This window comes from Scyliorhinus torazame, chromosome 28 (assembly GCF_047496885.1).
Source record: "Scyliorhinus torazame isolate Kashiwa2021f chromosome 28, sScyTor2.1, whole genome shotgun sequence".
NCBI classification, from domain to species: Eukaryota; Metazoa; Chordata; class Chondrichthyes; order Carcharhiniformes; family Scyliorhinidae; genus Scyliorhinus; species Scyliorhinus torazame.
This window is the reverse complement of record NC_092734.1, coordinates 10,517,783-10,542,269: the sequence shown is the minus strand read 5'-3', so window position 1 is coordinate 10,542,269 and position 24,487 is coordinate 10,517,783. Positions and strand designations below refer to the sequence as shown.

The following is a 24,487-nucleotide window of genomic DNA, read 5'->3' as shown; positions in this document are numbered from 1 at the left end:
GGAAGTGGATAGCTTTTGGGATGAACAAAGCAAAGGAAGAATGCAAAGGCTAAAGAGCGGTGAGGCATCATGGGAAGATTGGCATTGACCAGATGTCTGCAATGACCTTGTATGCATCCCTCTGCCCCAATCACAACCTGACACTATTCGACTTTGACTGAACTGACCTCTGTTTTGCCCCTGTCAAGTGAATAATTCAACCACCTCAGTCAAGGCGGTGCTAAGGGCGGCAAGAGGCGCAGTGGTTAGCACTGGGACAACGGCGCTGAGGACCCGGGTTCATATCCCGGCCCTGGGTCACTGTCCAGGTGGAGTTTGCACATTCTCCCCATGCCTGCGTGGATTTCACCCTCAAACCCAAAGATGTGCAGGTTAGGTGGATTGGCCATGCTAAATTGCCCCCTAATTGGAAAACAAAATAATTGAGTACTCTAAATTTATTTTTTAAGAAGTCACGGCAGTGCTTGTAAATCTGTGACCTCCTTCCCATCCTGCCAGAGAGTTGGAGAATCCCATTTCGAAGAAACGTATTGGATTAGGACTGGATGGTTTCACATATCGCACCGAGCAAAGTTCCTGTGATAGTTTCTCCAGAGAGGGCTCACAGATTAAAACTAAACTGATTCCTGCAGCTAAAACAATCACCAAATATTATTTTTCCTGGACCTGTTTTCACAGGAACTTCGCACGGCGGGATAGGTGAACCCAGGTTCTGGAAAAATAATGTTTGGTGACTCTTTTAGCTGCAGGAATCAGTTTAGTTTTAATTTGAGTGCACTCTCTGGACCAGGAAACTTCAACGTTATTTCTTGATGAAGAAAATTAGTCTCAGTTTTTTGGTGGTGTCAACTCTCGCCCTTTCAGAGGCTTTGGGTATTTTTAGTGCTCGATAAGCAGTTTCTATGCAACCAACCTTCCAGGCCGCTGTGTAAAGTACTACATCCTGACCTCTCTCCTCTGATACGGATGTCTGAACCTGTTACATTCTGTCCTACAGCCTGCCTTTCAGACCGATGCAGCTATGAGCCTGGACGAGAGGGTTTTCACAATGTCCCAGCTGATGATACAGCCCCTGACCCTGGTTTTGCGGATGGTTTACCCTGACCTGTACAAGATTGATGATTACCTCAACAGCGAGTCTGCTGACAACGTGAGTGCTTTGGGTGTCATGTTGGTGCGATTGACGCCCTGAGTTCTGTTTCCGTTCAGTCAGAGGGAGAGAGAGAGAGAGAGAGGAATGGAGGTATTGAGATCGGCTACCAAATTGTCGCGGTGTTGCTAATCTCTTTCTTTACCCCCTGACAGATTTCCCTGGAGAGAGGCAAAGAGACAGTGAAGAGACCAGCCTTGGTACAGCTGATGGCGGAGAATCTTACTCTGCAAGGAGCCTTCTTAATCGATTGTGGCAATGTAAGTGTTTGTACAAAATGGAAACCTATCAAAAGCAGTTCAAGAGAACCTGCGATTTTATAGCCCCCAGTCACATCCCAGGAAGAGCTTAAAACACTTCAAGGATAACAGATTATTCTGATATGCAGTGGCTGTTGTTATGTAGACAAGTGTGGAACATTCAACCAACTAAATATCCATCTGGCGCCGGAATGTGGCAACGAGGGTCTTTTCACAGTAACTTCATTGCAATGTTCATGTAAGCCTACTTGTGGCAATAAAGATTATTATTATTAGCAAGCAACTTGAGAAGGGACCAGTTCCATCGGAAGTTTACCCAATTGCCTGTTAGAAGAGTGACAGTGACTCCAAGAGGTAAAACTAATCCCAGGTGCATTGGAGTTGGAGGCTACAAAGGGAACCAAAGTCACACGCTCTTTTGGTTGGGGTCAAGAGTCTGCTGATATATCTTGTCCTGGCAGCAGTTGGTACTCACACTTCCCCGACAGGCTCACTGCCTCCACTTCGACCTGGCTCCCGTGTATCTGAGGGGTGTCCGAGAGGCACTGGTGACGACCCATTGCACTTGGAACAGCGTAAGAGGAGCCCGTTGCAAATATCCATGCTCTGCCATTGATCTTATCCCTTAATCCCGAATACAGTGTCAGCGACCCAAAGGAATACAATGACTGAAAATATTAATATACAACAGCAGCAACAAAAGACGGAAAGGTTTTTGTTTATATCACCACCTCAGGACAACCTAAAGCCCATAAAAATTTGAAAAATGTACACCCAATGGAATACCTTATGGGGTGTAATCCCGAGTATAAACAGCAATATGATAATGACCAAGTGATATATTTTTTGATGTTGGTTAAGGAATAAATATTGGTCAGGACTCCGGGGATAACTCCAGTGCTCTTATGTGAACATATAAAATAGGATCAGAAGTAGGACATTCGGCCTCTCGAGTCAGCTCCTCCATTCGATAAGATCATGGCTGAATTGTTTGTGTTTTGAATTCCACATTCCCATCTACCCCTTTTTGATTTCCAGTTGCCTAGCAGGAATCTATCTATCTCCGTTTTTAAAAATAGTCGACGACCTTACCGCCACCAAAATATTGAATAAAAATCTTCTGCGAACTAGTGACATGGAATCTTTTACACCCCGCCTGAAAGGGCAGATGGGGCCTCAGTTTAAGCTCTAGTGCGAAAGAGTACTCCCCTCGGTACTGCACGGGAGTGCCAGCTTGAATCATGTGCTCGAGCCTGTGGATTGGGGACTTGCACCCACAACCTTTGGATGCCACCTACCCACTGAACCAAGAGTGGGACTGATGCACGATCAATTTCACAAAGACTAAAGTTGGGTACAACTGTGGCTTTATTACAGTCAGATGCGTGGCCTCCTGCTGCAGCTGGCGAAATGGCAGGGCACTGGAGGTCATGCATATTTATACAGTTCTCCCTGGGCAGAGCCAGCCGGCAGGAGCTACCGGCGAACGTGTTGTGCAGGTCCTACCTTACATCTCCTATTACAGTGGATCACCACAGGGACCTGTGGACCTGTGGTCTGAGATCTCCCTCCCTGTCCCCACTGCTTTCAGGAATATGAGATTCTGGAGCCTGCCAGCAGCATTCAGTTGCTCAGGCACACATTATTGCTGGATGGATCATTTTGGGTGAGCAGGGCAGTTATTTATGTTCTGATAGGGGGTGGGGTTGGGTGAGGGGTGACCATTTTGCACTGAGATGCGGAGAGATTTCTTCTGTCGGGAATTCTCCACTCTTCAGAGTTGTGGATGCTGCACCATTGAATCTATTTAAATTTGACATAGACAAACGTTTGGCTTTGTCTTCTTGGCGGAATGAGGGATATGGGGAGCAGCAGGAAAGTGGAATTTGAAGCCCCAGATCAGACCTGATTGCATCGAATGACAGAGCTGGCTCAATGGGCTGAATAATCAACCCCTGCTCCGACCTCCTGTCTCCTTACTCATAACAGTTGCTGATTTTGCTGGGACCATGCAGTGATTGGGTGATCCATGCTGTTCTATGTTCTACTGTCTCCAGGTCCTGTATATCTGGGTCGGTAGGCACTGCAGCACCAGTTTCCTGGATGGTGTGTTAGGGGTGACCAGCTACACCTCTCTACCAGGTACTCTGGTAAGTCCCGACTCTTCTGGTACCCCCATCGGTGTCTCCCAAGATGCTCTTTCAGCAAGCCTTTACCACACGTGAAGCATTGTGCGCAGTTCTTGTTTCCTTATGACAGAAACTATATGGAAGCTTTGGAGAAAATGCAAAGAAAATTTCCTAGCGTTAAAAATAGAATCTTTTAAAAAATAAATTTAGAGTACCCAATTAATTTTTTTCCAATTAAGGGGCAATATAGCGTGACCAATCCCCCTACCCTGCACATCTTTGGGTTGTGGGGGCGAAACCCACGCAAACATGGGGAGAATGTGCAAACTCCACACGGACAGTGACCCCGAGCCGGGATCGAACCTGGGACCTCAGCGCCGTGAGGCTGCAGGGCTAACCCACTGCGCCACCGTGCTGCCAAAAATAGATTCTAACCATTAGGGTGGCGCCGTGGTTAGCACTGCTGCCTCACAGTGTCAAGGACCCGGGTTCGATTCCCGGCTTGGGTCACTGTCTGTGTGGAGTTTGCACGTTCTCCCCGTGTTTGCGTGGGTTTCCTCCGGGTGCTTCGATTTCCTCCCACGCCCCAAAGATTAGGTGGATTGGCCATGATAAATTGCCCCTTCGTGTCCAGGGATGCGCAGGTTAGGCTATTGGGTTACGGGAGTAGGGAGAGGGGAGCGGGGGAGTGGAGGCCTCTTTTGGAGGATTGGTGCAGATCCGATTGGCTGAGTGGCTTCCTTCTGGCACTATAGAGATTCCATGATTCCATTGGGAAAGACTGAATAAAGTTTTCTCCAGAAAACATGCGGCTAGGGCGGCATGTGGCGCAGTGGTTAGCACTGGGACTGCAGTGCTGAGGACCCGGGTTCAAATCCCGGCCCTGGGTCACTGTCCGTGTGGAGTTTTCACATTCTCCCCGTGCCTGCGTGGGTTTCACCCCCACAACCCAAAAGATGGGCAGGATAGGTGGATTGGCCACGCTAAACTGCCCCTTAATTGGAAAAAAAAATAATTAGGTACTCTAAATTTATAAAAATTTAAAAAAAGAAAGAAAAGATGCGGCTGAGGGGTGAGGGGAAAATGTTTTTTTATAATGATGGGGTTTGGTAGGTAGACATACAGAAGATAATATCACTTGTAGGAGTGATCCCAATGGTCACTAATAAATCCAGTGGGGAATGAAGCTATTTTATTTTACCCAGAGATTGGTGAGGATGTGGAACTCACTACCACATAGTGTGGTTGAGGCGAATAGTATAGATTCAGTAAAGACGTCAGTTAAGTGCCATTTCTATCCATTAATAATTTTCTTCTCTCTGTTAAATGTTGTGGTTTCAGCACTCACTAGTGGTAATTTATCCCATAATGACAGCTTGCAGGAAATAGAGGTTCAAACCCCCTCCTATCATGCTTCAATTCTAAATTAATGCCCCCAGCTGCCAACACGTGGAAATAATCTTTCCCTATTTACTGTCACAAACCATTTCACAATTTGAACACTTCCCAGTTACATCCCCTTTGCTGCTGTGACTACAGTTCTGGCTTCTTATTAAAGCCCCTCACGATCGCTCTATCGCCTCATCCCTGGGATCAACCCCACCGTACACAGGCCCCAATGTGGTCAGATGCTCATTATTCCAACTGGAGCCCAAATTGGGGCTTGAGGAACGTGGTAATCTGCTCGTTTCTCTCTCCCAGCTGGATGCTGGATTTGTTTATTGTCACGTGTACCGAGGTACAGTGAAAAGTATTTTTCTGTGAGCAGCTCAAACAGATCATTAAGTACATGAAAATGAAAGGAAATGAAAGAAAATACATAATAGGGCAACGCAAGATACACAATGTAACTGCGTAAGCACTGGCATCGGGTGAAGCATACAGGAGTGTAGTGTTAATGAGATCAGTCCATAAGAGGGTCATTTAGGAGTCTGGTAACAGCGAGGAAGAAGCTGTTTTTGAATCTGCTTGTGCATGTTCTCAGACTTTTGTATCTCCTGCTCGATGGAAGAAGTTGGAAGAGTGAGTAAGCCGGGTGGGAGGGGTCTTTGATTATGCTGCCCGCTTTCCCCAGGCAACGGAGTCAATGGATGGGGGAGGCAGGTTCGTGTGTGTTCACGACTCTCTGAGGTTTCTTGCGGTCTTGGACCGAGCAGTTGCCATACCAGGCTGTGATGCAGCCCGATAGGATGCTTTCTATGGTGCATCTGTAAAAGCTGGTAAGAGTTAATATGGACATGCCGAATTTCCCTGGGTATTGTGTTGTGTTTTGTCAGTGCGCTGAGTGACTGGGCCCCGGATTTCCGTGGAATTGTTAGTGCTCCCTTGCTGTAGCTTTAATCGGAGCTGCTCGGACTGGAGTTGGGAAGACACTCCAGAGGAGCAGGATCAATTCCTAGGAAATCCAGGCCTTTTGTTCCTATGATGTACACGGACAGGTCCCGAGCACACATAAGCGTTAATGCTGCTGGTGTGTTTCAGACTTTGCTGCCCATTCTGCAGAACCCAGCTTCTAAGCTCATCCAAGCATTACTGGGATCCTTAAGGAAGGAGCGACTTTATCATGCACCTTGCTTCATCATCAAGTGAGTACAAGCGTTCACAGAAGATCATGTAATCTTATTTGATAGAATGTTATGTATGACTATATGAATTAGGAACAGGAGTGGGCCACTCGGCCCCTCGAGCCTGCTTCGCCATTCAATAAGATCACGGCTGCTCCGATTGTAACGTGCTGCCCTGTTACTTGAATACATAACGATCCTCACCGCATCCACCGTCAGTAACCCACAGGATCTTAAAGGCTTTGACCATATTGTCTCTTATTCTTAGAAGTGGATACAAACGTAACGTCGCCAATCTTTCCTCATAAGACAACCCGTCCATTCCTGGTATTTGTCTGGTAAAATAAAGTAAAACCACCAAGTGACCATAGGCTACTTTCCCCTTTGAGGGGGGAGTATTGACTGGTGGTGATTTAACCTGAGGGCCACCACACCTCAGGTGAGGGGCGAGGTTGAGAAGGCGGGGCCTTCACGAATAAGCCAGGCAGTAGGAGGATTGAACCTGTGCTGTTGGATCTCTCTGCATCACGAACCAGCTGTCCAGCCAACTGTCAAAGCGACCTCTAGTCCAGTAAACCTTCCCTGAGCTGCTTCCAAACGTTACCTGAACTTTTTTCGCCGATTGTCATTGGAACTTCTTTTCACATGAGACTGCCCATTCGTCCATCCTTGGACTCAGCGCCAGTCACCGAACAATCTCAGTGCAGAGAGTCTGGGCCCCAACTCCAATGTTTCCTTAGGTTTTGCTCACAGCCGTGTGTTGAAAAGATAATTTCAGGGCTGCATAGCCATTTTTGTGCTGTTCAATCTGCGTATGTATGTGGAAATACTGGAGCAACTGGGATGATTCTCCATAGGGTGGGTCACGTCAATATTTAATATTTTATAAAAAAATGTTTTTTCATTTAAAGTACCCAATTCTTTTTTTCCCCCCAATTAAGGGACAATTTAGCGTGGCCAATCCACCTACTCTGCACATCTTTGTGTTGTGGGGGTGAGACCCACGCAGACACGGGGAGAATGTGCAAACTTCACACGGCCAGTGACCCAGAGCCGGGGATCGAATCCAGGTCCTCAGCGCCGTGACGCAGCAGTGCTAACCACTGCGCCACCCTTAATAGTTCAAAATTATGAGGGTTTCTTTTATAGAGTAACTAGCGGGAGTGGGGGGGGGGGGGTCAGTACCTAGAGGGCACAGATTTAAGATATTGGCAAAAGAGGGGAGATGAAGAGGAATTTTGTGAATGCGGTGAGCCCCGGGACTGGATTCCCCGATCCCCCGGCCATGCGTTTCTCGGCAGCACGCCGTTCGCTAGGGGCGGGATTCTCTCCTCCCGCCACTTGTCAATGGGATTTCCCACTGAAGCCACCCGTCGCGGCCGGGAAACCCACGGGCGGGGGTGCGTTGCCGCGGAAGCAGAGAACGCCAATGGCCAGCCTTGATCTGGAGTGCACTGCGTGGAACGGTAGTGGAAGCAGATCCAATAGTAATTTTCAAATGGGACTGGGATAAATACTTGGAAGGATTTAAATTGCAGAGACGGGGGAAAGAGCAGGGGTGTGGAGTTAAATAGATGGTTGCACCGAAGGGCAAGCAGAAGCACGGTGAAATGAATAACAACATCAACTTCCACCGTACGCATGGTGGCTTCGCCACAGTGAAACGTCCCAAGGCAGTGTGCAGCGGTGTTACTGAATGAAACTTGACAACCTCTGTGCTGCAAGAACAATCATATCTTGTGGCATTTTACGGAGCATTCGCTGCCTGAAATTGTGTCTGTTGATCTCTTTCTTGCTAGGGATGACAGTACCTCACGGTCCGTGTTCATCAAGCGCCTGGTGGATGACCGCACTGAGACAGCAATGTCGTACTATGAATTTCTGCTTCACCTGAAGGAGCGAGTGTGTAAGTGATGTGCTTTCCCCACAGACGATGATCCACCAAGGACAGGCTCCCTCACGCAGCATGGGCTCTCAAGATATAATTTCTTCCTTCACCAACAGTGCTGGAAATGCAATATTATTCTAACCAGGAAAGTTCTGAAATAAAATGTGAAATGCTGGAAATGCACGCTCACGAAGACCCTTATTTTCTGTTCATAGAAAAGACAAGTTAACTCTTTGAAAGCCAGTGAACCCAATTAATGGGATCGAGCAAAGAGGTGGGGAGAACAGTAATCAGGTAAAGTGCGAAACCTCCATCCCCACCAAACCCCAGTTGACAGAGAGCGTGCGGGGTTCACGATGTTCAAGCACATTGTTTGAAAATTGGACTTTGTTGAAAACTGTTACACAAACCATTTGTGGCTAAATATGGTGACATCGCAGATCCTGGCCAGAATGGAGATGATTGGGTAATTAGCTCGTCAATCATCCCCGAAACTGCACTGCTGTAAGTGACTGGGACTGATTTTTCAAATCTTTATTATTGTCACAAGTAGGCTTACATTAACACTGCAATGAAGTTACTGTGAAATTCCCCAAGATGCCACATTCCGGCGCCTGTTCGGGTACACTGAGGGAGAATTCAGAATGTCCAATTCACCTAACAAGCAGATCTTTCGGAACTTGTGGCAGGAAACCGGAGCACCCAGAGGAAACCCACGCAGACACGGGGAGAGCGTGCAGACTCCGCACAGACAGTCACCCAAGCGGGAAACAAACCTGGTCCCTGGTGCTGTTAATGCAAATATTGTGATCCATCGTGTTTGGTTCCGTTAAAGCTCTGTGATAGCCCATACTACTCACGAAAAGTTGCTGATCACTCGAGATTGGGTGAGGGACACAATAACATGGATTTTTTATTCAAGGATGATGCAGCCTTGTACAGAGAGGTCATTACTTGGCAGTCCTTCAGAATGCCAGCACGTGGAAGTCACATGGTGTGCCACATCACATCCTCTACATTGCTGTAAACTAAAACATAAACCACACCTCTTGTAGATGTATCATAGCATGTAGCTATCCTCCACTCACTGCATTTTCCTGAAAAAAAATCTTGCTTTAATCTCTGCTATAGTTTTGGTCCTAATTTCCATTTAAATAGTATTATGATCCCAGATCAGACCCTAACAGTGGCTAGGAAACTAGACCAAAACCCCAATATTTTAAGACTGTGCGGAAAGAATGATTCACTCCAGGATTGATTGCACGAAGAAATAGAGAATTGGCATCTTTTAAAAAACAAACTTTATTATGAATACAATATTAAACTCTTTAACTTCACACCTGCAAAGAATAGCTTACAATTACCCCTTAAACACTACTACTCAATTTCCCATTGAAAAACAAAAGAAACATACAGCTCTCAATCTATTTTAAAATCATCATGGCATATAGTAATACTTGCTTTATAAAACAGATTTGGCTCATGTTAGAATCCCTTCAGACTCTGGCTGAATATCTTCAAAAGGCTGGTTCACCCGGTGTGTTTCAGCTTCTTCAGTTGTGGGCTCAATGCCAGACAGATCAGACTTCACCTCTTCTCTCTCCAGAACTTTACTCTCTGCATTCCTTGCCCCCCCCCCCCCCCAGCAATGACATCATCTCTCCAAGCTGCAAAACAAATGAACTCTGCAGACTGAAAATACCGTAAATCCCGAGGGACTTTCCCCAGTCAAATCACAGTGCATTAGGTCAGACTGTGGTTTGCTCCCAGGCCTTTACAAAGCAAAATCCTTTTTAAAACAACATGACCACTGCAGTGAACACACCTTTTAACCCTTAAATTGCCCCAACATGTAGAAACCAATATTTCTAAAATCCTCCCTTCGTCACAATACATTCTATTTGCTTTAATACATGGAGAATCAGTTTAAATTCCCCTTGCTGTTTTCGGTAAAATAGACTCTTGTTTGTTATTTGATGTGAAGCAGATTCTGTTTGCAGAAAGTCAGAATGGCCTGTTGTAGTGCCTGCGCATTTTTCGGACTATTAGAGGAAGCTGGAGCAAACTCATGTAGACACGGGGGAGAATGTGCAAACTCCAGACAGTTACGCAAGGCCAGAATCGAACCCGTGACCGACCTGGTCTGTCCTGCTCCATCCTCACACATCCAACGACCCCTAGTTCGACCCTCCTTCTCCTGCTTTCACTTTGCCCACTGGAGGAGATCTCTTGCTTTTCAGCTCTGATCAAGTGGCTGAAATACTGAAATAACCCTAATCTGAATGTCACATTTTAAGAACATGTCACATTGTAAGAAGTCTTACAACACCAGGTTAAAGTCCAACAGATTTGTTTCAAATCACTGAGGAAGGAGCTGTGCGCCAACGCCGGCATCACCACATCATAGAACAAACAGTGCAGAAGGAGGCCATTCAACCCATCAAATGCACTGACTCACTTAAGCCCTCACTTCCACTCTAGCCCCCTAACCCAATAACCTCCTAACCTTTTCGGACACTAAGGGCAATTTATCATGGCCAATCCACCTAACCTGCACGTCTTTGGACTGTGGGAGGAAACCGGAACACCCGGAGTAAACCCATGCAGACACAGGGAGAACATGCAGACTCTGCACAGACTGTGACCCAGCGGGGAATCGAACCTGGGACCCTGGCGTTGTGAAGCCACAGTGCTCACCACTGTGCTACCCAGACTCCGCCTGTGCATGCTCCTGCTGCTTTGAATCATTCACTGAAGATGTGGCGACGTCTGGTCGGCTCCCCCTCAGCCTCACGCTGATTGGAACGTCAGCTGCGGCAGACTGATCCAATTGGATCAAGTGTCCCATTGTTCTCCCCCATAGCTCCTGTGATTGGTGGAAGGCGATGTCAATCACGGCTCCCTAACCTTGCCCCCTCACTCCGTGGGCGGCGATTGGCCCGCCCGCGCGGTCCCGTCTCCCCTGCCTGCTCGGTGCGGATTGGCGGTGGAGGCAGCAGGGGCCCGGTTACGGATTGGTCGGTGCCCCCTGTCAATCTGCGAGAGGGGGGTCGGATTGGTCAGAGCGGTCTGTCAATCAGCGGGAGGACGGGCAGGATTGGTGGTACGAGGCCTGTCAATCAACTTGTGAGCGGCAGGATTAGTCGGTGCCCCCTGTCAATCAGCGAGCGCGGGGCTGCGATTGGTCACGCGGGCCCATCAACTAGCGGGTGAGGGGCGGGATTGGTGGGACGGGCGTGTCAATCAGTGGGTGGACCCGGCGAACCCCCGCCCCTTCCGGCCCCGCTCGCGGGTTTTGTTCTCCCAGGGCTGCTCAAGATGGCGGACGGGGCTCAATTCGCGGAAAACGGCAGTGGCGCGGTCGCCGACGGCTTCGACGGCGCGTTCTACAGCTTCGGCGGCGGCGAGTCCTCGTTCGGCGGCGGGGGAGGAGGAGGTCCCGAGTCCAAACCGGGGGCGGCGGGCGAGGCCCCGGGCCGGGTGGGTGACGGCAGCCGGGAGCAGCCGGCGGCCGCGGCAGGGCCCGGGGGAGCGGCGGCTACGCTCAAGGATGTGGAAGGCTCGAAGATTAACGCCAGCAAGAATGAGGAGGATGAGGGGTGAGTGAGGGAGGGGAGGCCGCGGCTTCACATTGAGTTCTCAGGCCGGGCTGAGCCCATCCAGGCCGCCCCGTGCTCTCCAGCACATGCGCACAGACTGAGGCCTGGATTGATGCAGGGCCTCCCCCCCCCCCCCCCCCCCCATCCCCGCCAGCCCCCCCCCCCCATCCCCGCCAGCCCCCCACCCCATCCCCGCCAGCCCCCCACCCCATCCCCGCCAGCCCCCCACCCCATCCCCGCCAGCCCCCCCACCCCATCCCCGCCAGCCCCCCCACCCCCCCACCCCATCCCCGCCACCCCCCCCACCCCATCCCCGCCAGCCCCCCACCCCAGCCCCCCCACCCCCCACCCCATCCCCGCCACCCCCCCCACCCCCCCACCCCATCCCCGCCACCCCCCCCACCCCCCCACCCCATCCCCGCCACCCCCCCCACCCCCCCACCCCATCCCCGCCACCCCCCCCCACCCCATCCCCGCCACCCCCCCCACCCCATCCCCGCCACCCCCCCCCCACCCCATCCCCGCCACCCCCCCCACCCCATCCCCGCCACCCCCCCCCACCCCATCCCCGCCACCCCCCCCCACCCCATCCCCGCCACCCCCCCCACCCCACCCCCGCCACCCCCCCCACCCCATCCCCGCCACCCCCCCCACCCCATCCCCGCCACCCCCCCCACCCCATCCCCGCCACCCCCCCCACCCCATCCCCGCCACCCCCCCCACCCCATCCCCGCCACCCCCCCCACCCCATCCCCGCCACACCCCCCCACCCCATCCCCGCCACACCCCCCCACCCCATCCCCGCCACCCCCCCCCACCCCATCCCCGCCACACCCCCCCACCCCATCCCCGCCAGCCCCCCCCACCCCATCCCCGCCAGCCCCCCCCACCCCATCCCCGCCAGCCCCCCCACCCCATCCCCGCCAGCCCCCCCACCCCATCCCCGCCAGCCCCCCCCCACCCCATCCCCGCCAGCCCCCCCACCCCATCCCCGCCAGCCCCCCCACCCCATCCCCGCCAGCCCCCCCCACCCCATCCCCGCCAGCCCCCCCCACCCCATCCCCGCCAGCCCCCCCACCCCATCCCCGCCAGCCCACCCCATCCCCCCACCCCATCCCCGCCAGCCCCCCCCCACCCCATCCCCGCCAGCCCCCCCCCACCCCATCCCCGCCAGCCCCCCCCCACCCCATCCCCGCCAGCCCCCCCCACCCCATCCCCGCCAGCCCCCCCCACCCCATCCCCGCCAGCCCCCCCCACCCCATCCCCGCCAGCCCCCCCCACCCCATCCCCGCCAGCCCCCCCCACCCCATCCCTTCCCCGCCCCCACCCCATCCCCGCCAGCCCCCCCCACCCCATCCCCGCCAGCCCCCCCCACCCCATCCCCGCCACCCCCCCACCCCATCCCCGCCACCCCCCCACCCCATCCCCGCCACCCCCCCACCCCATCCCCGCCACCACCCCACCCCATCCCCGCCAGCCCCCCCCACCCCATCCCCGCCACCCCCCCACCCCATCCCCGCCACCCCATCCCCGCCAGCCCCCCCCACCCCATCCCCGCCAGCCCCCCCCCACCCCATCCCCGCCAGCCCCCCCACCCCATCCCCGCCAGCCCCCCCACCCCATCCCCGCCAGCCCCCCCACCCCCCACCCCATCCCCGCCAGCCCCCCCACCCCATCCCCGCCACCCCCCCACCCCATCCCCGCCACCCCCCCCCCCACCCCATCCCCGCCACCCCCCCCACCCCATCCCCGCCACCCCCCCCCCACCCCATCCCCGCCACCCCCCCCCCCCACCCCATCCCCGCCACCCCCCCCGACCCCATCCCCGCCACCCCCCCCGACCCCATCCCCGCCACCCCCCCCCACCCCATCCCCGCCACCCCCCCCCCACCCCATCCCCCCCACCCCCCCCACCCCACCCACCCCACCCCCCCCACCCCATCCCCACCACCCCCCCCACCAGCCCCCCCCACCCTCCCCCCGCCAGCCCCCCCCCACCCTCCCCCCGCCAGCCCCCCCCACCCTCCCCCCGCCAGCCCCCCCCACCCTATCCCCGCCAGCCCCCCCCACCCTCTCCCCGCCAGCCCCCCCACCCTCTCCCCGCCAGCCCCCCCACCCTCTCCCCGCCAGCCCCCCCACCCTCTCCCCGCCAGCCCCCCCACCCTCTCCCCGCCAGCCCCCCCACCCTCTCCCCGCCAGCCCCCCCACCCTCTCCCCGCCAGCCCCCCCCACCCCATCCCCACCAGCCCCCCCCACCCCATGCCCGCCAGCCCCCCCCCACCCTCTCCCCGCCAGCCCCCCCCACCCTCTCCCCGCCACCCACCCCCCCCACCCCATCCCCGCCACCCACCCCCCCCACCCCATCCCCGCCACCCACCCCCCCCACCCCATCCCCGCCACCCACCCCCCCCACCCCATCCCCGCCACCCACCCCCCCCACCCCATCCCCGCCACCCACCCCCCCACCCCATCCCCGCCACCCACCCCATCCCCGCCACCCACCCCATCCCCGCCACCCACACCCCCACCCCATCCCCGCCACCCACCCACCCCATCCCCGCCACCCACCCCATCCCCGCCACCCCCCCCATCCCCGCCACCCACCCCCCCCACCCCATCCACGCCACCACCCCATCCCTGCCACCCCACCCACCCCACCCCCACTCCCCCCGTCCCCACCACCCCCACTCCCCACCCCCCCACCCCATCCCCCCCATCCCAGCCAGCCTCCCCACGCCAGCCTCCCCCACGCCAGCCTCCCCCACGCCAGCCTCCCCCACGCCAGCCCCCCCCCACGCCAGCCCCCCCCCACGCCAGCCCCCCCATCCCCGCCAGCCCCCCCACCCCACGCCAGCCCCCACCCCATCCCCGCCAGCCCCCACCCCATCCCCGCCAGCCCCCACCCCATCCCCGCCAGCCCCCACCCCATCCCCGCCAGCCCCCACCCCATCCCCGCCAGCCCCCACCCCATCCCCGCCAGCCCTCACCCCATCCCCGCCAGCCCCCACCCCATCCCCGCCAGCCCCCACCCCATCCCCGCCAGCCCCCACCCCATCCCCGCCAGCCCCCACCCCATCCCCGCCAGCCCCCACCCCATCCCCGCCAGCCCCCACCCCATCCCCGCCAGCCCCCACCCCATCCCCGCCAGCCCCCACCCCATCCCCGCCAGCCCCCACCCCATCCCCGCCAGCCCCCACCCCATCCCCGCCAGCCCCCACCCCATCCCCGCCAGCCCCCACCCCATCCCCGCCAGCCCCCACCCCATCCCCGCCAGCCCCCACCCCATCCCCGCCAGCCCCCACCCCATCCCCGCCAGCCCCCACCCCATCCCCGCCAGCCCCCACCCCATCCCCGCCAGCCCCCACCCCATCCCCGCCAGCCCCCACCCCATCCCCGCCAGCCCCCACCCCATCCCCGCCAGCACCCCCCACCCCCGCCAGCACCCACCCCATCTCCCCGCCAGCCCCCCCACGCCAGCCCCCCCACCCCACGCCAGCCCCCCCCACCCCACGCCAGCCCCTCCCACCCCACGCCAGCCCCCCCCACCCCACGCCAGCCCCCCCACCCCACGCCAGCCCCCACCCCACGCCAGCCCCCACCCCACGCCAGCCCCCACCCCACGCCAGCCCCCACCCCACGCCAGCCCCCACGCCAGCCCCCACCCCACGCCAGCCCCCACCCCACGCCAGCCCCCCCACCCCACGCCAGCCCCCCCACCCCACGCCAGCCCCCCCACCCCACGCCAGCCCCCCCACCCCACGCCAGCCCCCCCACCCCACGCCAGCCCCCCCACCCCACGCCAGCCCCCCCACCCCACGCCAGCCCCCCCACCCCACGCCAGCCCCCCCACCCCACGCCAGCCCCCCCACCCCACGCCAGCCCCCCTACCCCACGCCAGCCCCCCCACCCCACGCCAGCCCCCCCACCCCACGCCAGCCCCCCCACCCCACGCCAGCCCCCCCACCCCACGCCAGCCCCCCCACCCCACGCCAGCCCCCCCGTTCCCCGCCAGCCCCCCGTTCCCCGCCAGCCCCCCGTTCCCCGCCAGCCCCCCGTTCCCCGCCAGCCCCCCGTTCCCCGCCAGCCCCCCGTTCCCCGCCAGCCCCCCCGGCCCTATCCCCGCCAGCCCCCCCGGCCCTATCCCCGCCAGCCCCCCCGGCCCTATCCCCGCCAGCCCCCCCGGCCCTATCCCCGCCAGCCCCCCCGGCCCTATCCCCGCCAGCCCCCCCGCCCTATCCCCGCCAGCCCCCCCGCCCTATCCCCGCCAGCCCCCCCGCCCTATCCCCGCCAGCCCCCCCGCCCTATCCCCGCCAGCCCCCCCGCCCTATCCCCGCCCTATCCCCGCCAGCCCCCCGCCCTATCCCCGCCAGCCCCCCCGCCCTATCCCCGCCAGCCCCCCCGCCCTATCCCCGCCAGCCCCCCCGCCCTATCCCCGCCAGCCCCCCCGCCCTATCCCCGCCAGCCCCCCCGCCCTATCCCCGCCAGCCCCCCCGCCCTATCCCCGCCAGCCCCCCCGCCCTATCCCCGCCAGCCCCCCCGCCCTATCCCCGCCAGCCCCCCCGCCCTATCCCCGCCAGCCCCCCCGCCCTATCCCCGCCAGCCCCCCCGCCCTATCCCCGCCAGCCCCCCCGCCCTATCCCCGCCAGCCCCCCCGCCCTATCTCCGCCAGCCCCCCCGCCCTATCCCCGCCAGCCCCCCCGCCCTATCCCCGCCAGCCCCCCCGCCCTATCCCCGCCAGCCCCCCCGCCCTATCCCCGCCAGCCCCCCCGCCCTATCCCCGCCAGCCCCCCCGCCCTATCCCCGCCAGCCCCCCCGCCCTATCCCCGCCAGCCCCCCCGCCCTATCCCCGCGAGTCCCCACCCAACCCGTTGGACACTTAAAGGGGCAATTTAGCATGGTCAATCCACCTAACCTGCACGTCTTTGGACTGTAGGAGGAAACTGGAGCACCCGGAGGAAACCCACGCGTACACGGGGAGAACGTGCAAACTCCACACAGACAGTCACCCGAGGCCGGAATTGAACCCGGGTCCCTGGAGCTGTGAGGCAGCATTGCTCGCCACGGTGCCACCCCTGATGATCGTCCATAAGACGTAGGAGTGAAGGTTTGGCCCATCGAGGCTGCTCCACCTTCAGTGAGATCTTGACTGATTTCCATAACCCTTTATTCCGTAGAATCCCTGCAGAAGATGGCCTTTTGACCCATGGAGTCTGCACTGACCCTTTGAAAGAGCACCTGACATTGACCATGTCTACCCCCCCCCCAACCCCGTAACCCCACTTAACATTCATATCTTTGGACTTAACTCATTAAAAAGCTGTCTGTCTCAGCCATGAACATATTCAACAACCCAGCCCCTACAGTCCTCTGGGGTAAGGAATTCCACAGATTCACCACCCTCAGAGAAGAAAGGCCACCTCATCTTAGTCTTAAATGGATGACCCTTTACTCTGTGATTCTGTCTGGTCCTCCACTCTCCCACAAGGGGAAATTGTCAGCCAAGGTGCCAGGGAGAGCTCCTCTGCTCTACCTCAAATATCTAACTTAGTGTCTCTTCTGCAAGGTGATGCCTCGACCTGTGCAGCACTCCCTCAAAACAGCACTGGAGTGTCAGTCAGCCTGGATATTTGTGCTTGAGTCCTGCAAAGTCAGCGCATGAAGTTCTGGAGAAGAGTCACCCGGACTCTAAATGCTAATTCGGTTGTTCTCCACAGGCCCTGCTGAGTTTTTCCAGCATTTTCTGTTTCCTTTATGCCGCTGGCTCTTACATTGTCCTGTATCCTTGTGGCAAAGTATAGATAAATAGTGGAAATCTGCAGTGAAAACAAAAAAAGGACCATATTGTCAGATCTAAAAACATTTATCTTTTCGAATACTGGTGGGTACATGTGCATCTGCCACAGCTTTCTATATTTGATTAATGTGAGTTTTTTAAATAGAATCTGTGCTGGCTCTCTGAAAAAGCCACTCAACTAATTCTGTTCGGCTGCTTGTCCCCAGAGTTCTGCAAATTTTTCATTTTAAGTATTTATCCAGTCCCCTTTTGGAAATTAGTATTGAAACTGCTTCTCTTACCCATTTTGGCAGTGCATTCCAGACCATCAGAGCTTTCTGCTACAAACTCTCAGCTTACCTCAGCTTCTTTTGCCAAATCACCGTAAATCTGTATCTTTCTTTCACCTGTGAAAATCATTGTTCCATATCAAAAAACACTTCTAAAAATGTCCCTCTCCTCTAAAGAGCACAATCCCAGTGTGTGCAATCTCTGCACAGTTGAAGTTTGCTAAGTCGTCTCTGCTAAGGGGAGATGGTGTTTTTTTTTAATGCATATTTTCTCAGGGTTGCACTGTGAATGTAGGGGCTGATCTGATGCTGTATGAGGAAGTACAGACAGAGCTGGTCTGAGAGGCAAGCAGTGTGATGATTAATCTGCTGCTGGGACCTGAGCAAAACTGCTTAAAGCTTTTCAAGAGCTCTGTTAAACAATGAAACATTTAAATAGTTTCCATATCTACTGAAGAAACATGTTGGGTTTAAGCTACGTTAAAAACCAATGTGATTCCTGAAAGTTTGAGTGGTTGCCATTTGTCACAATCGTTATCATCTTGCCGCGACCTATTTTTCAAAGTTTGGCTTACGTTTTGTGTACCACAGTGCTGGCTGCAGTGCATTGTGTTCATTGCGCATAAGAGTAGTTTTGAAAAACTTGACGTTCACCTCATTGCAGCAAGTTCACGATATCAGCTGTTCCAGTTTGCTGAAGTTCTGTTGTGCGAACTTGCTGGTTTTGCTGACTAATCCACTCCCCAGACGTTGGGTGTAGGTGTGATGTCTAGGGCACAGTAACTTCTATGAGCCAGAGTGCACAATTTTACTTGTGCGGGGCTGTTGATCAAAGAAAGACCTTCTGTTGTGCTTGGAAACTCCCTGAACTGCTCATATTCATGCCTGAACCATATTGATTAGATTGGATCCTTATTCCAAAATGATGTGTATACGTGATGTATGTAAGCCCTTTTTAAAAAGAGCACTATGTAATTGAAAGTTTACAAAAAATGCTGACGTTGCAGGGCCAGTTTTAATGAAATGAAAATGGCTTATTGTCACGAGTAGGCTTCAAATGAAGTTACTGTGAAAAGCCCCTAGTCGCCACATTCTGGCGCCTGTTCGGGGAGGCTGGTACGGGAATTGAACCGTGCTGCTGGCCTGCCTGGGTCTGCTTTCAAAGCCAGCGATTTAGCCCTGTGCTAAACCAGCCCCTCGCTGCAAATTAAAAAAAATTTTATAAAAAAAAATAAATTTGATGTGCCCAATTCTTTTAATTGCCAATTAAGGGGCAATTTAGCATGGCCAATCAACCTACCCTACACATCTTTGGGTTGTGGGGTTGGGACACACGCAGACACAGGGAAAATGTGCAAACTCCACAAGGACAAGGGGCCGGTATTGAACCTGGGACCTTGGGGCGAGAGACAGCAGTGCTAACCACCGCACCGCCTGTGTAAATGTTACATTGGGATTGTTTTTTGGTCCTCCATTTGAGGCTCGTGATTTCACGCATAAAGTCACTGCGATGACTGGGAATTGAACCCGGGTCAACTACTTGGGAAGCAGCTATGCTCACCACTTTACCACCATGGCCCACATCGCGCAGCCAGTTAGAATGGGGGGGAAACATTCCACATTTCTAATTTGAGTCATTGAGACTAATTAACCCTTGTACTGCTGGCTTTATTCTTTGCTCAGCTTGTGCTCTTTGCAAATGCTAATTACAGTCATTGTGCTCTTCAGACAACCTAATTAGATTTTGTTGGTGCAACAACCCTAAACTATGAACAATTTTGCACAAATATGGAAATATTTTAGTCCCACCCCCGCCATGCTCACCCTTTTACTTTTTCCCTTTTGCAGTTTTGTTTTAACTAGTTTTATTTACTACTTCTGTTCTAACCTTTTCTGTTTAATATATATATATATATATTGTTTAATATATTTTGCTCATCTTTCCTGTTAGAAAGTTCTTTTATGCCATATCAGAAGAATTTATTAAAGCATCGCCATTCAGTTATGAAAATTTCCTTTCAGTAGCCCAGCACTAACTGTCTTATAATGGACTCTATTTTGCTTACTTAATCTAAGGGAAGATTTTGTACAAATGCTATTTGATTCTCCAAAGATTGTGCCAACTCCAGACTATTAATTTAGTGCAATTGTTGTTCAGTCTTGCATAGAGAACACTTCCTGGCTCACCCAACCTACAGGAACACATTGTATCCTGCGGAGTATTTGATTGTCCCAGCCCGTCCGCATGTCAGTATAAACTACCATCCCATTCTAACCGTCTAGGTTTTTCCCCCTGAAAGTCCAAATGATGTAGCATCAGCTATTTCAGCTGAGGGTCTGTTCCATCTAATTTATGGATGGATTTACACTTCATTGGACATTGTTTAGTTTAGAATCTCTGTCCTAGCTCTCCAGTCAGTGTTAATCAGAGTTATTTCCATCACATTGCCCATCCTCCCAGCATTTTAAAAACCCGGCTTGGAGCTTATTTTCTCTTTTTGAAATTGACTCAGTTATATTAACCTCTCCACTTACGAGGAACTGAACAAATTGTTACCTTGGTAAAGCCACAAGGAAATGGGACACAGTGCTGAGCTAAATGTTTCACTTAACCCTTTTTTTTATTTAGGGAAGGTGTCTAGACTCTATCCTTAGTGCCACATGCACCTCTCCGCAGTCTGGCTTGTAGTTCCCAGATACCTGGTTTGCTTGTGCTTTTGAAAAGGGTTGTTCTCGGTGCTGCTGTCTCAGTAGTGAAGATATCCCAAATCAGAACACCTAACCTGTTGGTTGCAGAATCTTGAGGTGTGCGCAAATTATTGGAAACTTGGCCTGAAGTCGGGTGGGTGACCTGGAGTGTATGCAGCTCACAGTCAGAAGCGTGGAAACCGTGGCTTAGAGCCACGGTTCTGGTATGGTCCCTGCTACTTCTGAATCATCCATTGGATCAGTGAATGCTGTTTTACAGCTGGTTCCTCAAAATTACAGTTTTTCTCGTGCTGTAAACATGGTCAGCAATGCTTGATTCACATTGTATTTCAATGCAGTAATCCACGCCCTGTCGTTTGATCAGTTTTATTGATCGTCCACTGAATTTCCAGTTAACATGAAATGACCATGATGAATTGCCTTTCCTTTTCCATCTTCTCCCATGGGTATTCTTTTATCGGATACATGTGTTTAATACTTCCTGTTCCAATATGGATTATTTAACCCCTCCTATGGTAAAACTAATCCGCCATTTAACTCATCCGCTCAATTACTAATTACTTATTCTGAATGTTGTCCAGCTGCTTTTGTTTCGCCCACTCCCTAGACTTGTACAATTTCAATGTAAAGGAAATACATTTTCTGACCAGCTTTTTTTTGCTTTGACTAACTCTTGTCAGTGGCCTTGGCACATGCGGTAAGCTTACTTGGGAGCTATTGTCACCATTTAGTGAGAGCCTGTGGAATTGGGAACTATATTGCTGCTTCTCACAGCAATTATGCCTCAAACATGACTTGTATTTGTGCACACATTGTGGAGCAATGCTGTGCTGACTGTTGTGAATAGAAACAGGTGATTTTGGAGGCACTTACGATGTCTTGACATTCTCCATATGGACATGCGTTTATTTTATGCCCAAAGACGGTGGCCTGAGGGAAAGTTCAAAACCAGTATAGAGAGTTGTGTGTTAAACTGAGAGTAGTTGAGGCTGCTATTCGACTGGTTGATTTGTGCTCTTCCAATGTAAGTAGAGGTCAAGTCTTGCTTTCACCTTTGTTCTGCAGTGGCTTTTTTTCTTCAGTAAGAGCGCTCCTCTGGACAGCTGTCTGTTTTCAAGATTTGATCTCTCCTTTGGTTACAAAAACTATTTGCAAAATTCACTGTTAATCTCTGCTCTTTGCCTCCCAATTCACGTTGAAGAGACTAGTGTATATGGATGATACCAGAGAATTAGGTTGACGCGTGCACAAGCAGAGGCATCTTTTGCCTTTGGGAAAGATTCAATGAGCAGTCATCTTTCTTTTGAGCAAGGGAATATTCTGGGATATTGGTATTAACATAACAGTGGCTTGGTCAGGGCTGGCAGGCCAGAACTCCATTCTCTTCATGCCAAATTGTAAGGTTGAATTCAATCAAGGTAGTAAATTGTGGGCTGAAAAGGTTTTAGAAAGGGAGCCCAGGGAAAGAAACCCGGCGCTATGCCGGATCTGGTCGACATGAGACTTTAGCCCATGTTAGCTGTGTTCCGAAATAGCCCAGGAAACCATTGAGTTGTACGTAAGCATTCACAATAATTGCAGCCTTGTCAGTTGCACCCACAGTCTGCGAGCACTTCACATTCTGTAAGAGCAGCTATTGTAAAATATGAAATGATATATGTGTGCTTTAGTTAGATCCTTGCTCTGTTCATGAGTACTTGCTCTGAATGGACAGCTTTGGCTAAAGATAATTTTGTCTGCTTCGTTCTAATGCATGCCATTAAATCTTATGCAGATTTTGGGAATTGGTCAAAAGGTGTGGATGCACTGCTGACATGGTGTTGAGTGCCTTCCATCCTAATTCCAAACAGCTTTTATTGTAAATTCTGGAGTCCTGCTTTAGATTTGGCTGCCCTTGTCTCAACTTGAGCACAGGTCACGTCATTTACTCAGCAATGAGGTGACTTTCTGCCAAGAAATGCATTTATGCAGACAGTGACACTAGCCTGTCACAGCAGTCCCTGAATATAGGAAGTCAGCCTTGCTGTGAACATATGTCTTTGAGATAGAACCCTGTATGAGGACCTGGATTATGCCGGTTTCAATACCTGGTGCGGAACCCCAGAATTTACGACAAGGACTCAATTTCTGCAACATTGAGGGGGGCACAAAGCCATCATGTGTTCTCCTGCACAGGCCATTAAACTGCTGAAACTGAGTTTGGTATGGTCATTGCTGGAAGGAGCCTTCAACATTGGTGTCTTCCATGATGGGATAGAATGGAAGAAAGTGGGTGCTGCTGAGATCCTGAATTTTTAACTGTCCATCGCCAGATCTGGCTGGACCACATCATGTGTTACGTGGTCTCACTACCTCCACTATCAAATGTTTCATTTCATTCCAATCTACTTCCCGAACATCCCCACTTTCAACAGGTGCAACGACTCACTGTGTTTAAGACCATCAGTTTAGCTGCTTCTGCTGCTATCCCTCTTTGGCTACCAAAGGCAATGCACCTCATAAGCCACCATTATCTGATCGTATGTATTTCTCTCCTGATGCGCTGAGAGAAGCTTATCCATGGTGCCCAGCTCTTGCTGCCTTGATTCCCATCTCCACTAAAACTATTGGCCATCTAACTTTCCTTCCTGCCCACAAGCTGGCCAACATGGTAAATCACATTCTCTCTTCTCCCCCCACATCCCCCTTTTGAAAACCACCATCATGAGCCCTCACCATGATTTTCATGACTCAAATGTTTGAATTCCTTGAATTAAGTTTCATTTCCAAAAGGATCTTAAGTTACAATTGAGATCCTCTTTGACTAATAGTCCACCATCCCTCCCTGACATCTGCAGCTTATGACACTCTGGATCACATCCTCCTCCAACTCCTCTCTTCTATTATCCAGCTCCATCGGACTGCTTTTATTTGGGCCCATTCATACCGATCCAGTTGTAGAAAGAATATTTAGTTTTGTCCCTACCCCTGGATTGTTACTTATCATTGGCCCTCTCCTCTGGCACTGAATTACACATTGGCTATTCAACTCGGCTCTCTAGGTTCAAGCTAACAGATAGAAGTCTTTCCTCTCGTGCTGAGAATTCTTTCTGAAATCTGTTTGGGCAGTTTGTTTCATTCTTAGTAGGCATGGGCAGAGAATACACAACTGCCCCAAACTTGCTGCTAATTGACCATCTCATCCAGATACACCACAGGATGGCTGGCACAGGGAAACTGAAAAAACTGAATTGAAAGCAAGTACTGCTAAAATAGTTGTAGGGAGAATGGGAAAGAGTGCTCAGTGTCGGTGTTGCAAACTTGACTCGCGTGTAGTGTACATACTGGTGTATTTACTGAATAGTCTCTTGAGTTCTGTGAAGGATACAAAGCATTGTACAAAGAGTTTAAATAAGGTACAAATTTGTTCTAGGCCATTAACCACCTTAAATGTGAGTTGATAATTTGATCACTGTGATTGATGCCTGGGACTGGAAATGGATGGCAGATGGGACATGAGAAAACACAGCCAGCCAGTGTTAGAAGAGAGGATGCTGTGGACAGATCCTTAGGGCTGGAGTGTTTCGGGTGAGGAGTATGGAATTTGAAAGTGGATTCTGAAGTTTGCTATGCAGTAGGACCAGTGAAGGTTGGCCAGGATGGAGGTGAAGTGTGCGTGGGCTTTTGTTTCGGACAGGGTTCTCTGGACAAGTTGAAAAGTATGTAGGTTGGGGTTTGCCAGGACAGTAATGAAAGTCCTTTCTAATCCCTGAGCCAAAAGATTATGTTTTCATTTCATGTACTAACATTCTTGCTCCATTTGTACCCTAGTACTTGGCCGTGCTTCAAGTTCTAACTACGAATCCATGCGGCAGTATAGATAGGATGAACTCTGAATACTTGTAGCTGCTTTATAAAATGGGAAATGTAAACTATTTTAATATCCACCCAGATATTGCATAGCTCTGTAATATACATTCATTTGAAATTATTTATTATGGCATGAAAAATGTAAGAATTGCATTCCTTTTCCTTTTTTCGCCACTATTCTGTCTTATTTATCCTCTCCTCCCTAACAGCACATTGGGTGTACCTGCGCCACATGGATTGTAGTGGTTCATCCCAGCACCACCTTCTCAAGGGCAA

General features: G+C 53.2%; 2 protein-coding genes across 7 annotated transcripts in view; both read left to right on the top strand.

Annotated features, from left to right (window-relative positions):
- Window positions 1–8,170, top strand: part of LOC140403507 (protein transport protein Sec24B-like) — a 62,651-nt gene extending 54,481 nt beyond the window's left edge. For 3 of the 4 annotated variants that reach the window (XM_072491447.1, XM_072491444.1, XM_072491445.1), the window contains 5 exons: window positions 998–1,150; window positions 1,306–1,410; window positions 3,468–3,560; window positions 6,021–6,124; window positions 7,903–8,170. In XM_072491447.1, the coding sequence (XP_072347548.1) occupies window positions 998–1,150; window positions 1,306–1,410; window positions 3,468–3,560; window positions 6,021–6,124; window positions 7,903–8,017 (570 nt within the window). In that variant the 3' untranslated portion in view covers window positions 8,018–8,170. The remainder of the gene's footprint in view (window positions 1–997; window positions 1,151–1,305; window positions 1,411–3,467; window positions 3,561–6,020; window positions 6,125–7,902) is intronic. The other variant, XM_072491446.1, reaches the window with a different exon arrangement.
- Window positions 8,171–11,286: 3,116 nt separating this feature from the next.
- Window positions 11,287–24,487, top strand: part of LOC140403506 (heterogeneous nuclear ribonucleoprotein D-like) — a 35,202-nt gene continuing 22,001 nt past the window's right edge. For 2 of the 3 annotated variants that reach the window (XM_072491443.1, XM_072491442.1), the window contains exon 1: window positions 11,288–11,590. In XM_072491443.1, the coding sequence (XP_072347544.1) occupies window positions 11,310–11,590 (281 nt within the window). In that variant the 5' untranslated portion in view covers window positions 11,288–11,309. Of the gene's footprint in view, window positions 11,591–24,487 lie in introns of all 3 variants that reach the window. The other variant, XR_011938342.1, reaches the window with a different exon arrangement.